The 14,078-nt window shown below is 42.7% G+C and overlaps 4 protein-coding genes across 9 annotated transcripts in view; 1 reads left to right on the top strand and 3 right to left on the bottom strand.

Moving 5' to 3' along the window:
- The window catches only part of LOC113217472 (polyhomeotic-proximal chromatin protein), a 21,064-nt gene extending 15,174 nt beyond the window's left edge, over positions 1 to 5,890 (bottom strand). The window contains exons 1-18 of one of the 3 annotated variants that reach the window (XM_052268513.1): positions 5,500 to 5,645; positions 5,159 to 5,243; positions 4,836 to 5,045; positions 4,622 to 4,741; positions 4,354 to 4,547; positions 4,032 to 4,282; positions 3,735 to 3,958; positions 3,456 to 3,650; positions 2,940 to 3,369; positions 2,606 to 2,870; positions 2,265 to 2,500; positions 1,816 to 2,180; positions 1,524 to 1,698; positions 1,215 to 1,445; positions 1,054 to 1,142; positions 853 to 963; positions 364 to 777; positions 42 to 78 (exon numbers count right to left, since the gene is read on the bottom strand). In XM_052268513.1, coding sequence (XP_052124473.1) covers positions 42 to 78; positions 364 to 777; positions 853 to 963; positions 1,054 to 1,142; positions 1,215 to 1,445; positions 1,524 to 1,698; positions 1,816 to 2,180; positions 2,265 to 2,500; positions 2,606 to 2,870; positions 2,940 to 3,369; positions 3,456 to 3,650; positions 3,735 to 3,958; positions 4,032 to 4,282; positions 4,354 to 4,547; positions 4,622 to 4,741; positions 4,836 to 4,997 — 3,499 coding nt within the window. In that variant the 5' untranslated portion in view covers positions 4,998 to 5,045; positions 5,159 to 5,243; positions 5,500 to 5,645. Of the gene's footprint in view, positions 1 to 41; positions 79 to 363; positions 778 to 852; positions 964 to 1,053; positions 1,143 to 1,214; positions 1,446 to 1,523; positions 1,699 to 1,815; positions 2,181 to 2,264; positions 2,501 to 2,605; positions 2,871 to 2,939; positions 3,370 to 3,455; positions 3,651 to 3,734; positions 3,959 to 4,031; positions 4,283 to 4,353; positions 4,548 to 4,621; positions 4,742 to 4,835; positions 5,046 to 5,158; positions 5,244 to 5,499; positions 5,646 to 5,670 lie in introns of those variants that run through there. The other 2 variants (XM_026437381.2, XM_026437379.2) reach the window with 2 other exon arrangements.
- A 312-nt stretch (positions 5,891 to 6,202) lies between these two features.
- Positions 6,203 to 7,555, bottom strand: LOC113217471 (trafficking protein particle complex subunit 3). Its single transcript, XM_026437378.2, has 4 exons — positions 7,367 to 7,555; positions 6,919 to 7,113; positions 6,655 to 6,837; positions 6,203 to 6,568 (listed from the first exon to the last, which is right to left on the bottom strand). The coding sequence occupies exons 1-4, from the start codon at positions 7,403 to 7,405 to the stop codon at positions 6,449 to 6,451; spliced, it is 537 nt and encodes a 178-aa protein (XP_026293163.1). The 5' UTR covers positions 7,406 to 7,555; the 3' UTR covers positions 6,203 to 6,448.
- A 2-nt stretch (positions 7,556 to 7,557) lies between these two features.
- Positions 7,558 to 10,710, top strand: LOC113217470 (mitochondrial ornithine transporter 1). 2 transcript variants are annotated; one of them, XM_026437377.2, is made up of 7 exons: positions 7,558 to 7,656; positions 7,962 to 8,038; positions 8,148 to 8,392; positions 8,473 to 8,619; positions 8,712 to 8,892; positions 8,979 to 9,128; positions 9,221 to 10,710. In XM_026437377.2, the coding sequence occupies exons 2-7, from the start codon at positions 7,969 to 7,971 to the stop codon at positions 9,367 to 9,369; spliced, it is 942 nt and encodes a 313-aa protein (XP_026293162.1). In that variant the 5' UTR covers positions 7,558 to 7,656; positions 7,962 to 7,968; the 3' UTR covers positions 9,370 to 10,710. The 2 variants fall into 2 exon arrangements, with proteins under 2 accessions (XP_026293162.1, XP_052124483.1); XM_052268523.1 differs by lacking the exon at positions 7,558 to 7,656 and having other exon boundaries at positions 7,737 to 8,038.
- A 76-nt stretch (positions 10,711 to 10,786) lies between these two features.
- The window catches only part of LOC113217468 (facilitated trehalose transporter Tret1), a 9,712-nt gene continuing 6,420 nt past the window's right edge, over positions 10,787 to 14,078 (bottom strand). For 2 of the 3 annotated variants that reach the window (XM_026437376.2, XM_052268519.1), the window contains exons 2-5: positions 12,907 to 13,156; positions 12,509 to 12,828; positions 11,931 to 12,431; positions 10,787 to 11,844 (exon numbers count right to left, since the gene is read on the bottom strand). In XM_026437376.2, the coding sequence (XP_026293161.2) occupies positions 11,287 to 11,844; positions 11,931 to 12,431; positions 12,509 to 12,828; positions 12,907 to 13,102 (1,575 nt within the window). In that variant the 5' untranslated portion in view covers positions 13,103 to 13,156 and the 3' untranslated portion in view covers positions 10,787 to 11,286. Of the gene's footprint in view, positions 11,845 to 11,930; positions 12,432 to 12,508; positions 12,829 to 12,906; positions 13,157 to 13,690; positions 13,886 to 14,078 lie in introns of those variants that run through there. The other variant, XM_026437375.2, reaches the window with a different exon arrangement.

Raw genomic sequence — 14,078 nt, 5'->3', positions numbered from 1 at the left:
TAAGATTTCTAAGATCTTAAAAAGATCATTATGTATTATACCTGCTATGGTCTGCTTGTTTTGCGTTGCTAGCTGCACCTGTTAAACAAAGAGCAAGGTCAACATGCGCTCAACTATAGAAGTTATCAATTTCCTAAAAGACCCCCCACAATGAGCAATCCCCGCGCCAACGTGTGGAAACGTTATCAAGGAACATTGGGCGCTCCAAGTGGGCCGCTGGCTTAACACATCTACTTAGCAGATTCACCTATGCAGTGTGTCCCAGACTTTATAATAGTGTTACCTCGGAAAACATTCTGGGCGGGTTCGTTCATTGTGAGGGCCACTTAAATGGTCATTTTTCAATAAAAGAAATGGACTTACCATTTGTGGCACACCTCCGCTGCTAGTCATGACAAGTGACTTACGGCCTGGAGTGGAAGTTATAAGACGGCCCCCCATCACTATTTGCTGTTGAGATGTTTTGGCTACCTCAGTAGAAGGAGACCCTAAGACTGATCGAACATTTGTACCAGATACAGGTACAACAGACTCCACACTATCAATTGACACAGCCTGCTTTTTCAATGATTTACGTGCGACAGCAGGACTTGTAGGAAGGCGTGCTGAGAGAATCGTGCGAGCAGATTGAGAGGGTGTTGTAGATGTAGAATTTAAACTTGGCACGGAACTAGTTCCTGATGAGGCAGGGGATGGAGTACTAGGCATCAAGGGTAGCTCCATAGGAGTATTCCATAGAGAGCCACTTGTAAGTGATGCAGCAGGTCGAGTAGTCACCTACAATAGGCAAAAGTTTGTAACGCACTTGCCACACAAATTAATCACAACTGTTTGCTGACTGCTACAATTTACCTGTATTGTGTGTAGACCAGTGGGCATGTTTGTCACTTCAGCCTCAACTTGGGGAACTTGTCTTGGAGTACTGTTAATGCTTGATGTCACTGCAGCAACAGCAGCCTTTGTCTATGAGTAGAAAAGGGTACAGCATAAAAAATTGTGCTTCACATTCCAAATTGGTGTTGGGTTTAGCTCAGATAAACGGATACAACATACCTCTGCCTTCAAGTCTTTTTCTTTCTTTACCCTGCCTCCTGACTTTCGGTATTTTGATTTTCCCAAACCTTGCAGTTGGTGCATTTGCTCTGTAACAATGGAGTTAGAAGGAGGTGAATTCTGGTTAAAACTGAATGATCCAGCAATGTTGCTTCACTTACCATACTCTTCCATGGTTCTATTACGATGAAGGCATACCCAAATTTTGCGTTTTGGTTCATACTTAACACATGGGTCTGGTTCATAATGTAATCTATCCAGGGCACCACTGACAACAGATTGAACAGTTTGTTCAGTTGCTCCCGGTTTCAAATACTGTGAATCTTTTAAAAGTTCACATATGTCCATTCGAGTTCCCTGCCCATTAGGGAGTCTTGCAACAGCATCTCGTACTACAGGCAAAATAAAAATAGTCATTATGGTAAAATAATCAATTAAAACTGAGCAACGTTTACTGAGGTAATAATTACCAAGAGCTAAAATAGTGACATAGTTTGGCCTGTCACTAACAAGAAGTGAGTGGCCTCTTGGCTTCACGTTCAACGATCCAGTGGAGTAAACACCTCGAAGAGGTCCAACAACACTTTCATATCCATGCATTTTATAAGTAAATGCTCTGAGAGGATTAGCAAATCGTTCTAATTCCTATATTAAAAATAACAACAGATCAAAGTTGTTAAGTTGGCTAAACCTGTTTTTTTTTTTTTTTTTTTTAAAGAAACTGGTTAGATAAGTACATTTTTAATATTTTAAGTAAAATACCTGAGATCGGAACTGTTGTTTCTCTTCAAGTGTTGTTTGTCTTACTACCCAATCAGTTGGATTGCAAGATGGTGGAGGACTATCCAGACGATCTGAGTAATCATTTGTAGGGTCTACAGGTAAATAGACACCCATCTCCTCATCATCAACATAGATATTATTTTCTGTCTCTACAACAGAGTCCTTCTTCTGGTTAGTCTTATTTGCTTTTGATTGCATTTCAGCAGCTTCATCACACCGTTCTAACCAATAAGTGCAAAGAGGCATAAGTAGGTTATCAGAATCCCTTCCAGCTCCTATCCATTGGTATTTACGAATTGATGGCTTGTATTCTAGGTACGGGACAAATTCATCAGGGTGCATATCTAAAGGAAGAAAGTCAAGTTAATCATGAACAAAATAAAAGTTACTTTAAAACATTATCTACTTTTCCATTAAAAATTTTTTACCAGGAAGCTGGCCAGATAAAAATGTGAGTGCTGACGTCAAAGAAGATACCCAGCCACCTGAGTTAGCAGCTTGAGGGTACCAGTCATTTAAAGGTGATATGGGACTTTCCTGCCATCTTCGCAATCCAGCCTGCAAGTTGCTCAAGCTCATGGACTGCTCCTTGGCAGAGCATATCAAGTCACGCAAAAGCGCAAAGAAACACGAATGAGTTTCTTGCATCAATGAAGGAGTAGCACTAAAGTTAAAAACAAAAGAAAAATAATTATGGAAGTTTTGATAGATGTGTATTGTTAAATGTGTAGTAATTTCACACAGATTGGTCAGTATAAAAAATACGTACGGTAGATCTTCAACATTTACTTCAGGCTCAGGATCCTCTATGTCAATGGGCAATGACATCATGTCTATATTGGACAGATCAGGGAGAAGTGATGCATCTTGAGTAGCAGGGAAAGATGTGGCTTGAACTATTTTCACCCCAACATCTTCTTCTTTCAGCTGCTCCTGAAGTTTCTGTTTGTGTGATGAAATTGGCAATGACTGTTGATACTGATTTTGAACCTTTGGCGGTTTAGAATCACTAGATGACATTGATGCATTTGATCCTAGAAGGAAAAAGAAATTTGATAAAGTTCATGATGAAAAGCTAATGACTGGCGTTGGACAACACCTACCACTGTTAAGAAGACTATCGACAGCATCTTCAAGCTCTCCTTTCAGTATTCTTCTACTTGTTGGCAGTCCAGATAAATTATTAGGTTTACCAATGCGGGAAGTGTTGCTCTTTTTTGGTTTTGTGCCAGATGAACGAGGTGTTGTACCGGCAGGAAACTTTTCTAGGTCATTTTCTATAAATCTATCCCACTCATCTTTATCTTTTTCTTTGTTTAGTACTTTTTCTTTTTCCTTTTCTTTTTCTTTCTCTTCCCAATCTTTTTCCCATTCTCTCCCTCTGACAACATCCTTGATTTCACTATCTTTTTCCTTCTCAAGTGCCTTTTTCTCCAATTGAGCCCTCTGGGCTTTATCTATGTTCTCCAAGAGACGAGTAACAGATATAATGTCATCATCATCTGATTCCACCATGTCTGAACTATCTGCCATCTGAGGGATAAATATGCACATTGATTAAACCATGTAAAAATTTGGGGGGATGAAAATACTATAATAAAATGTCAATACGCATGTACCGTGAGAGGACTGGAGCTTGGCACAGTTTCTGGTTGCATTTTGCTATTTCTCCTTTTCTGTATTTGTTTCGGTATGGGTTTGCCAAGGGCTTCAAATTTCAAGCTGATAGGTAGTCCTTTCTTTGACATAACTCGGTTTGCCCTATCAACAACATCATGTAAACTTCTACCAATGCAACTGAGCTCAGGATGGGTCTGAAACCAAGATACAACATGAAGTATGTAATCTAAGTAAATTAATTTCATAAATCAGAAGTAATAAAGACAAATTTTCCTCACATCCCCGGCCAATCTTCTTTTTTTGTGTCGAATCAGCATGTTACGATATGCTTCATCTGAAAGTTCATAGGGGTTATTAGAAGCTGTAACATTGGCAGCCAAATCTAAACCAGCAGGCTTAGCAGCCAATGTTGAAACAACTCTTCTCATTTCAGGGCATATTGATGTTTCCAGAACTGATAATCGACGTTTCAGTTTTTTGTTCATTTGAGCAGGTGGTCCCTCTGATAAATTAGAACAGAATTAGATTAAAAATTTCAATAAATCAAGTACATGACAGGATAGAAATGGAAATACCTGGATAATTTTCATCCTCTGAGCTATGACCGGATTCACCAACTTCTTGCCTGACAGCTCGAAGTTCTTGGAAATACCTGCGTCTTGTACGAAAATCTCTTGTAGACAGCTGTTGAGTTCTTGGAGGTGCTGGTAGACGAGGTACTTTCGGGTTCATACCAGGAGGCAAGACATTTGCTGCCTGCAGAAGTTTTTGTCTGGACACCAGCACTGATTTCATAACGCGAAAATAGTAGCGTTTTTGGCTGTAACTAAAATAATTCCAATGATAAGAAGACTACTTGAAATCTCGTTCTTACATAGCAGATGACATTGTCCTTACTTGTACTCCCTGTTCAGGGCTTTCCTGAGCAAGCGCCTCATTCGTGCAATATCAGGCCTAAAATATCCGTTTTTTAGATTTCTATGGAAATCTTTGAGAGGATTACCAAACCTTATATTTTCTCCATTCAAAAGTAGCTCAAGAGTAGTTTCTTGTTCACTATCATTATTAGATTGAAAACTTGGTAGAAATTTCTAAAAAATTTAAGATTTTTATTTTAAATTAGCAGTTCAACTAGCATATTAAAGTAATGCTCTTACATATATACCTTGAGATGTTCTTTGTTGGCAGCTGACAAACTCTGCCAAGTCTCGTATGACAACAATTGCTGAAAAACATCCTCTTGTTCGCAAAGCCCTTGAGGGAGTTTCAAAAGAGCACCATTGACCTTTAAAAAGTGTGTTAGAATAATAATTAAGATTTGTATTAAAGTACAACACCAATATTTTGAATCAGAGATAGATATTTAATCAAAATCAAACCTTGCAATCCTCTAGCTTTGTTGATGGAACTGATGATTCTTCTGATGAGGAGGACGAACTGTCGGAGCCACCCAGTGATGAATCCTCAGAAGAGGAAGACGATGAGGAGTCTGTAGAGGACTCCCATTCACCGCTGGATGATTCATCCATTCCGTCCTCCATCTCTACGAATTAATTGATCTGTAGCTATCCTAAAACTGAATGCTCAGCCTGGACAGACAAAAAGGTAAGCAACACTATTAGTAAACAGGCTAAATAGCAATTTGTATTTTTTAATTTGTACCCTACATCAGAATAAACACTTTGATTGACAAGTAACTTACAAATGCTAAACAAGTTTCAATTTAAAATATGTGAGAATTAGGCCATACAGTGCAGCTACCATTGAATAGGTCTCAAACTGATGTACTGTGTGAGCAGAAAGATTCATAACATAACCTAAGATTCTGTCTGACTAACTTTCTTAGGGAGAGGTAAACATTTATCAATAGATGGGAGTTAATGTGAAAAGAAAGACAGAAAATTTCGAAAATATTGATGACGAGTTTCATGAAAATACAAACAATCACAATTGGTTAGTAATACACAATAGTATCTTCAAAAACAGATTAATGGGAATGTTTATTTTCAGGTTTTGTGAAACAGAAATTGTTATTTTCGGTACTTCTGAACTGATGACACTACAATCGAATTATTTCATTTTTTTTTCTGATACGTCAGCTAATGCGGGTTGAATTTCACACAAATATAGTTTTCATTTCTTTCATTTGTAAAATTCACTATTTTTTTTAGTGGTAAAAGAGGGAGAGATGAAAATGTTTACAGCAACCCTTACATGTAGCCGGTGATGGACAGTAGCAATTTTCTCCTTTGACAAGGAATGACATTCATCTTAGTCACATCTACATACCATGAAGACAGGCATTTAGCAAATATAATCAGGCAACAGTAAGCCCAAGAATTTAGGACTCCAAGGTGCAGATAAAATAGTATTCCGAATTGGGAAACATGGCGGCGGCGGACGCCATTACTGTTGCAGAAAGTCTTCGAGTTTCGATATATCGAAAGGAACGGGCGCGGAGATTCGGTGCAATTCAAACAGGGCGCAATTTGTACTGATCAGAAAAATCAGTCAGAACAAGTCCGAAATAGAATTCTGCCATTATATATAACAGAAAATTGAAAAAGATAATAAGAACTACTTTTCTCGGGGTAGTTGTAAGCTGATAGTTGTGTACTACAAGTGACATCGGTGACATCGAGGCATCAAGGTTTGCTTCCACACCCTCTTATCTAATAAACTGAAGAGTGGATTGCGACTCAATGGTTCTGAAGTGCTACCGTGAAAATGACAATTAGCAACAGTATATTATGCGTGTGTTCTACTTTATTTTTATCACAACATTACAATAAAATAATGACAATTGAAAACAAATATTCATGCCTTTGTACATGAATGGAAAATGTGAAAGCTTTCACAAATATTGGAATAATGAATAATACATCTAGAATAGAATTTTATCAACCCATTAAGTCATCACAAAATTTGTGGTGTTAATACACTTTGAAGATAAACAACAATATAGCGACAACAGCGCTTATTATTGCAGAGATCAGTCTTCGCCAGCAGGGATAGCATCTTCTAGCCTTTTAATAAACTTCACCCTCAATTCAGTTACATTGTCACCCTTCAACTGGTCTTGGACAAACCAGGATGTGACTTCCATTTGAACCTAAACAATAATAATAAAATTACATTAATGGGTCATTGTGGACATGTCAATTGTAAACCAGGCAAGGTGAAATTGAGAGAGCAAACCATTTCACAGGCTCCACGCAGGACACCAGCTAAGATATTGCAGTACTTCAGGTTTAAGCAGTGATCTGGTAGTTCAACAAATTCTGTCAAAGGATTTGACTCGAAGATAAGGGAAAATTCATCACCTCCTGGACCCCAATTAGATATTGTCGGTGACACACCAAGGAAAATACGAAAGCCAGCCTGCCAAACCAAAATAACATTAAATTAGGAAAATAATCCAAGACTGAAAAGTTGAGGAAGAAATTAAACAGAACTACATACCTGTATTTTTTCAGCTGTGTCTTTGAAATCATAACATCTCCCAGATCCAGTACGAGCAAGGAAATCTTCAATGAGTCGAATACCAATATTGTAACCCATTCTTTCCAACTGCTTATTAACTTCATCTACGTTTTCATAGTCTTTCAAAAGTTGAGATACGAGAGTGCCATATGTAAGTGTGAACAGCTCTGAATTCTGAAATTTAAAGGAATTATTCAAATATTACATCAGAGTTGGCAGATTAAACAAATTTTCAAAGTATAACACAAAAAATATTTGACGGTGCACAATATAAAAATAATTTTCTCTGCTATTACTTGATTTTGCTCACTTCCAGAGGAGTTACAAGTGATTAATAATTTAAACAAAACAACGTAATTATAAGGGTTAAACTTTTGTGGAGAATGAGAAACAGTCTGTCTAAGTTATTTTTTTTGACATAACATACCACTTTCTTGGCGTCTAGCCTGGCTCCTTGTCTGGACATTATTGGGATATTGATGACTTAACAGGAAGCGGGCAAATTGTATAATAAAGAGCAATAGTCATATATTTGACAGTTTACTCCCTTCACAAACAAATAAATAAAGTTGAGGTTAGTCGTTTCGGCTCAAGTCTGAACGAAGGGGCACAAGAGGGCGCCACTGTTCATTTCTTTGACGTCACAGGGAGGTGCACATGTTTCCATTTTCTCGTCTGCTGCTTGCTGCTACGCTAGTTTTCTTAGGCAATAATTTGGTAAATTGCGTATCCAATTTTTTGTTTTACGCCTTGTATTGCAGGAATTTTGTGAGAAATCAACGACTTCATGAGTTTGCGATACCTGCATGTGCCTGTCTAAGTCATGAGAACAGATTTAATTGAGTTGTTTGTAGTGCCCTTAACCCGCAAACAAATCAATTAGTCCCGATGAACCTGACCCTGAGCTGTATCATGCTGTGATATCAGACCCGGCATGATTTGATACAGGCTCATTGCGACAGCGTTGCTCTTAGGCTTATTGCTGCTTGCAACAACTGATTTCTTCCCCTATTCATTTTCAGATTTACAATGGTCCACAGCGGTGAGAAAAGAAGTTCTGTGAAAGATGGTATTATTGACTTTACAGCTGGCTCTCTGGGTAAGTTATCTTTTACTGAATTGCGTTTGTTAAAGAAAACTAATTATAGTAGGATGCAGTTTCTTTCACTGCATCAACAATTGTGAAATCCATGCTCTTGATACTACAGGGGGTGTTGCACTGGTTTACGTTGGGCAACCTTTGGATACAATAAAGGTGAAAATGCAGACATTTCCACAGTTATACAAAAACATGTTTGACTGCATGAAGCAAACAGTTGGCAAGGAAGGGTTTATTCGAGGTCTATATGCTGGAACTGCTCCGGCCATAGTAGCAAATGTTGCTGAGAATTCTGTGCTGTTTGCTGGATACGGTTTATGCCAGAAAGCTGTCGCCAATTTGACAGCAGTCCAGGTAACAAATACAATATTTCTGCCATACTTTTGTTGTCTTTATTTTTTTCATATTTTTATCTAATTATTGAAAATTATCAGAGAGTGGAAGACCTCAGTGCAGTATCAAATGCTACTGCTGGCTGTATGGCTGCATTTTTCTCCTCATTTACTCTTTGTCCAACCGAACTCATTAAGTGTAAGTTACAAGCTGCAAGAGAAATGTCTATGGCTTCAGGAGCTTCATTGGTATGTTTGAGTTTTCCAATTTTCATGTTAAGATCTATCTAAAGTCTTTATTACAACTGATTCCAACTTCAAACTCATTGGGAATGTTTCAGGAAAAAATCGGTCCCCTTCGACTAACAAAACAAGTCTTGGCTGAATCTGGCATTAGAGGTTTATTTGTTGGGCTTGGCTCAACCATTGCAAGAGAAATGCCTGGATACTTTGTATTTTTTGGTGGTTATGAGTGGGCTCGAGAGATGTTCACAAAACCTGGTGAAGCAAAAGAAAACATTGGTATTATTTTCTCTGATGCAACCTTTTTTTAACTCCCTCATCTTATTTTTTTGAAAACTTTTTATACCTCCAAAATATTTTTTCAGGACCCCTAGCCACCATGGCTGCTGGAGGCGTTGGTGGCATGTCATTTTGGCTTGTAACATTTCCAGCAGATGTCATAAAATCACGTATACAGGTTTCCAGTCTTCAAGGAAATTTATACACCGTTGGGAAAGACATAGTTAAAAAAGAAGGTCAGTCATCATTATCATATCCTTTTCAATGTTACATGATTTGTATGTGCCAGAAAGTACAAGAAACTTTTGTTTACATTCTATCGTACTAGGTGTGGCTGCCCTTTACAATGGACTTCGCCCAACTCTCCTCAGGACATTCCCAGCAACAGCTACATTATTCCTCACTTATGAATATTCAAAGAAAATAATGCATGAGCTCTTCAACAGTAATTCATCTGACCTAGCAAATCCCATTTGACATTCTTGAAATCTATCCAAGCCAAAAATGGCACTAAAACTATTTTAGAGATTCAAACTATCTCTGCTTTTTTGTTTGTAGTCAGTTGCGTTCCTATTATTTGACTTAGCTTATTCATAGCTAAAAAGTCTTCCATTTATATTGATCACGTATTTGTGTGAATTAGAGTAAAGCTGGAGTAAACTTCATATTTTTTCCTTGAACCAGTCTATGGGTACAAATGTATCTCTAAATCTTTATTGTCATTGTATTGACCACGTTGTTTATTCTCGGGCTCTAAGCATATATCTTATTTTCTGTGCTCTTTTCAGTATTTGGCCTGAACATTATCGTTCTATTTTTTGAAACTTTCAATTTCTACCTAGATTTGAGATGAGATTTTGGTATTTTGTACCAATTTTTTGGACCACGAGATGGAATGCGCATCCACTGTCATACCTCATCCAGTTCCAGGGGACTAATGTACTTCTTAAGTTCATGTATTATGGAAACAAATTGGAAAAGGTATACCGTTTATTGACATATTTATAAAATTGTGTATTGTGTGGCATAATTTTTAAAAAGTGCAGAAGTACCTGGTTTTGTTTCATTCAACTTCAGCATGTTGGGGGTAGTGTACGGTATGTGGGATGCATCCTCTCTTATTTGAATTTTTCTCCATGTTAACTTAAAATTCTCAGGGATCATGTCAATTTTTCTAGTGCTCGGAAATGGTTTTCTGATCTTTCCAGACAGTAGTCACCAACATCATCCACTATTATCTTCTTCCATCTATCTTTTAAGAAATTCTGTACCTGTGCAAGTAAAGCTCACTAGTTAATAATTTTTTCTGTACCAAAGGTGATTTTATCTTTGATAACATTGGCTTCTCCAATGCCTGTGATAAACCCATCTAATCAATGTTAAGCTTGAAATTGGCTGCCGGAGGCACATGCTTCACTTTTGATTTTCCATTGATGAGTGCACCTTGATTTATTATAAAAAATGTAAGTAAAGTTTTGTCCTTTCATTCATTTGTTTGTCAAGGGCTACAATTCATTCATATTTTTTGAAATCTATGTAAGTATCAAGTTGTCTTCCACAAAAAGATTTAACCTTCTGAGGTCCTATTGTCATTTTCCCTTTACAATAATGAAATGTATTTGGGTCATTGTACCTTTCTGTAATACTTTAATGTCTTCCATTAAATATATAATGTACAAATTATTGTTGTGATTCCATTTATTGTTGTAGATAGAATGGGGTCTTACTTGTAAACTTCTATAGCTGGTCTTAAATATTGTATGTTGTGTGCTGTTAAATTTGTTTCACTATTACATTAAAAATGGTTGAATAATTGATCATAGATTTCTTCTTTTGCTTGTACCCATTTCACCATTTCCATAGAGACTAAAGTTTTTATTTTTGTTCAGCTTATATCTTTATTATTAAAACTTTGTAAGAAATGACATGCATCTAAAGTACAAATGAAACTTACAATCTATTTGCATTATTTATAAATACTGATAATATCGTGTAATGAGATTTGATGATGAAAGCAGTATCACAATGGCACAACTCAGAATTTCAGTCTCTAGAACAGACAAAATAAAATTATATAAATGCATTATTGTGTCTTGAACTGTAAAATTAGTTACCTTACATAAATTGTTCGATGATAGCCACAGTATCGCATATTATCAATTCAATGGTTTTCTGGTGTTTGCAGAGTTCATAGGACTTCTATGTAGAACAAATAGCCGTTTTTGTTTTCCAGAGGTCCCACCAAACAAGATAAAGAACAGCAGTCTGAGATCAGAGAAGTATCAAAGTGGTATTTAAGAGTCGAGTACTCTTGATACCACCGTGCACAATATGGCGTTGACGCAGAGCCAAGGGGGAGTGAAGTCACTTTGGATACTCAGCGAGAAAAGCGAGTCACGTCTTGGGCGGGATGACTCCGTTCATACTTTTGAGTTCGGTCGATATCTTCTCCGGCTGAAGTCGCGCAGCTGCTTCGGTGTCCGCGTCGACGTCTCCTTGGCGCCGGCCTCTCCTCCCCTTGAAGTACTCCTCGACGTCACTGAGGCTGCGGCCCTGGGTCTCGGGCAGCACGAGCACCACGAACAGCGTGCCCAGCAGCGCCATGACGCCGTAGAAGAAGAACACGCCGTGGCGCTCCAGCGCGTGCGAGGCGCCAGGGTGAGCCTTGACCACCGCGAAGCTGTACAAGTAGGCCGAGCAGGTGGTGAATCCGCCCGCCACGCCGCGGAAGCGCACGGGGAAGACCTCGCCGATCATGGCCCACGGCAGCGTGAGGAACCCGAGGGTGCTGGCCAGGATGAAGGTGACCAGGGCGGCAGCGGGCAGCCATGGTCTCGGCTGCAGAAGGTCGCCGGCCGCTGACCCGGACTGCAGCAGCAGGTGCGTCGCCAGCGCCATCATGCACACCGTCATACCGGCCCCGGAGATGATGGCGAGCGGACGGCGCCCAACCTGGAAGCCAGTGGAATGGGTTGCAGTGAGAGCGAGAGCGGTAAGACACGATCGGCCCATCCTAGCGCACGCTAGGCTGCGCCTACCTTATTGGAGAGGAAGCCGGTGACGAACGTGACCAGGAGGCGGGCCAGGCCGATCATGACGGCGACGAGGTACGGGTCCGCGGCCACGCCCGCCTCCACCACCATGTCCACGGCGTAGAAGATGACGACAAACACACCGCTGAGCTGCTGGAAGAGGAAGAAGGCGTTCATGATGAGCAGCGGCTTCCAGCACTCGGGGCGGCGCAGGTCCCGGAGCACGCCGCGTATCCCGGTCGGCGCCTTGCCGCCGGCCGCGCGCGGTGGAGGCGGGGGACGTTCGCGGAGGAGGGCGGCGAGCTCGTCGTCCGCCTCGGCGGGCGAGCGTGCCAGGCGGGTCCGCGCCAGGGCGGCCCTGGCCTCAGCGACCCGGCCGCGGCCCAGCAGCCAGACTGGGCTCTCCACCGCCACCGCGTAGACGAGCACGAGCGTGAGGAGCGGGAACACGGCGCACACGGCGGCCACCAGGCGCCACGACGGCAGCACCGCGCCGATCACGTACACCTGTGGGACAAGAGCGCCTGCCCGTTAGTAGTCGCGAGGACGCGAAACATCGTCTAGCGCGTTTGAACAGAACTTACAACGACGATTCCCAAGGAGATGGCAATGGACGTCCAGGTGACGAGCATCCCTCGCAGCTCTTTGAGGCCCACCTCGGCCACGTACACGGTGCCGGGCACGGAGCCCATGCCGGTGGCGAGGCCGGTGAGGATGCGGCCGCCGTACACGAGGCCGAGGCCGTTGCCAAAGCCGAGCAGCTCGTCCAGGGGCAGTGCGAGCATCAGCCAGCCCAGCAGGGCGGGGACGTTCTGCCAGAGCAGCGCGGGACGCCGCCCCAGCCGGTCCAGGAGCCAGCCGCTCAGCAGGCAGCCCACGGGGGTCGCGAGCGCGGCCACACCCGCTGGAAAGCACAAGACGGTCACCATCGAGCACGTGTCGTGCCGCAGGACACCTCACCCGGGTGCTCGCGCGGCCTCACCGATCCAGGATGCCTCCTCAGCAGTGACGGTCAGAGTGGAGTTGGGGTGCCTCATCTGGGGCAGGGCGACGGCGGAGAAGCCCAGGTTGGCGCCGGCGGAGAGACCGCCCATGTTGGCCACCACGCCGAGGAGCACCTGCATGAGTAGGAGCCTCCGGTGCGGCGTGGGGCTGGGGGGAGGCTCCTTCTCGCCCATCTTGCCCGGCTTGTGCTTCTCGGCGGGGATGCAGCACTCTGGGACCCACCCCACCTGAGGACAGGGAAGACCATTCTACGTCAGCAAACACAAGTGGATGGCGGATGGACCCTCGACGCCAGATGCGTCGCAGTTTCGTTATCTCATGTAGACAGCCATAAATTTAAAATCCGCCGGGTTCTTTGAAGGGCGGTGTTTCCTGTTCTCGCCTGGGGTTTGCGCGTGGCGCGTGCACAACCATCAACCCACACTTCGCTTTGAAAGATTTGTACGAGAAAATATAAAAGATTTCAATTGCTTCAATGAGGACTGCAAATCTTAGCGACCCTAGATTCATCAAACCCCTCGCCTAGCATTGCTGGAACGCAGAGATTTTGAGATGAAGCCCCGAGAGCGCCGTGCGGGTAGGCACGCCTGTCGAGCACGCCTGTTGTGCGGGACAGTATTCTTGACTTCCGAAGGCGCCGTCTCGGTGTCGCGCACTCCTCCAGCCGAAAAATGTGCGTAGTTATCCAATCCACCCTCCCTATAAAATCGAACCCAACAAATCGAATTCAAACCACCACCCGCCCTTCGCCCTCAGTGTACCTTGTTCCGGAGCGTTTCCCGGACATCATAGACCAGTTCCTGCTGATCCTTGTTCACAACCATCTTGCGGCAGGGGAGAGGGGCGGCGTTCAGGCACGGTCTCGACGGGGGCCTCGCTTCTCCTGCTCCGCGGGCGGACGGGTCGGTAGTGCGGGCCGCGGCAGCCCGTGCCCCACATTTATGAGAGGTCCACACGGTGCGGTACGTAAGCACACCGCCAGGGGGACGCGACGCAGCACCTCTCTCGCGCTACGCTGCGCGATCCGAGCCAAATCCAGGAACTCTGATTATCGCAAGGGCGAGGGCGGGGGAGGGTGCAGGTGGTGAGCGTTCTCTGTTGTACAATTGTCACGCACTGCACTGGCACTCTGTACGGGCGTCGCAAACG

The sequence above is a fragment of the Frankliniella occidentalis genome, unplaced genomic scaffold (genome assembly GCF_000697945.3).
Source record: "Frankliniella occidentalis isolate FOCC.00 unplaced genomic scaffold, Focc_3.1 Scaffold71, whole genome shotgun sequence".
NCBI lineage: Eukaryota > Metazoa > Arthropoda > Insecta > Thysanoptera > Thripidae > Frankliniella > Frankliniella occidentalis.
Note: the sequence above shows the minus strand (reverse complement) of the source record. Positions and strands in the feature narration are given on the sequence as shown.

Bases quoted from the DNA above. Each gene is read 5' to 3' on its own strand.
- LOC113217471 (XM_026437378.2), bottom strand. From the start codon at position 7,405: ATGTCCAGACAAGGAGCCAGGCTAGACGCCAAGAAAGTG. The intron at 7,114-7,366 runs GTATGTTATGTC...TTTAAATTTCAG, and splicing joins GGCTAGACGCCAAGAAAGTG to AATTCAGAGCTGTTCACACT. The intron at 6,569-6,654 runs GTTTGCTCTCTC...ATTATTGTTTAG, and splicing joins TGCGTGGAGCCTGTGAAATG to GTTCAAATGGAAGTCACATC.
- LOC113217470 (XM_026437377.2), top strand. From the start codon at position 7,969: ATGGTCCACAGCGGTGAGAAAAGAAGTTCTGTGAAAGATGGTATTATT. The intron at 8,893-8,978 runs GTATTATTTTCT...ATATTTTTTCAG, and splicing joins TGAAGCAAAAGAAAACATTG to GACCCCTAGCCACCATGGCT. The intron at 9,129-9,220 runs GTCAGTCATCAT...CTATCGTACTAG, and splicing joins AGACATAGTTAAAAAAGAAG to GTGTGGCTGCCCTTTACAAT.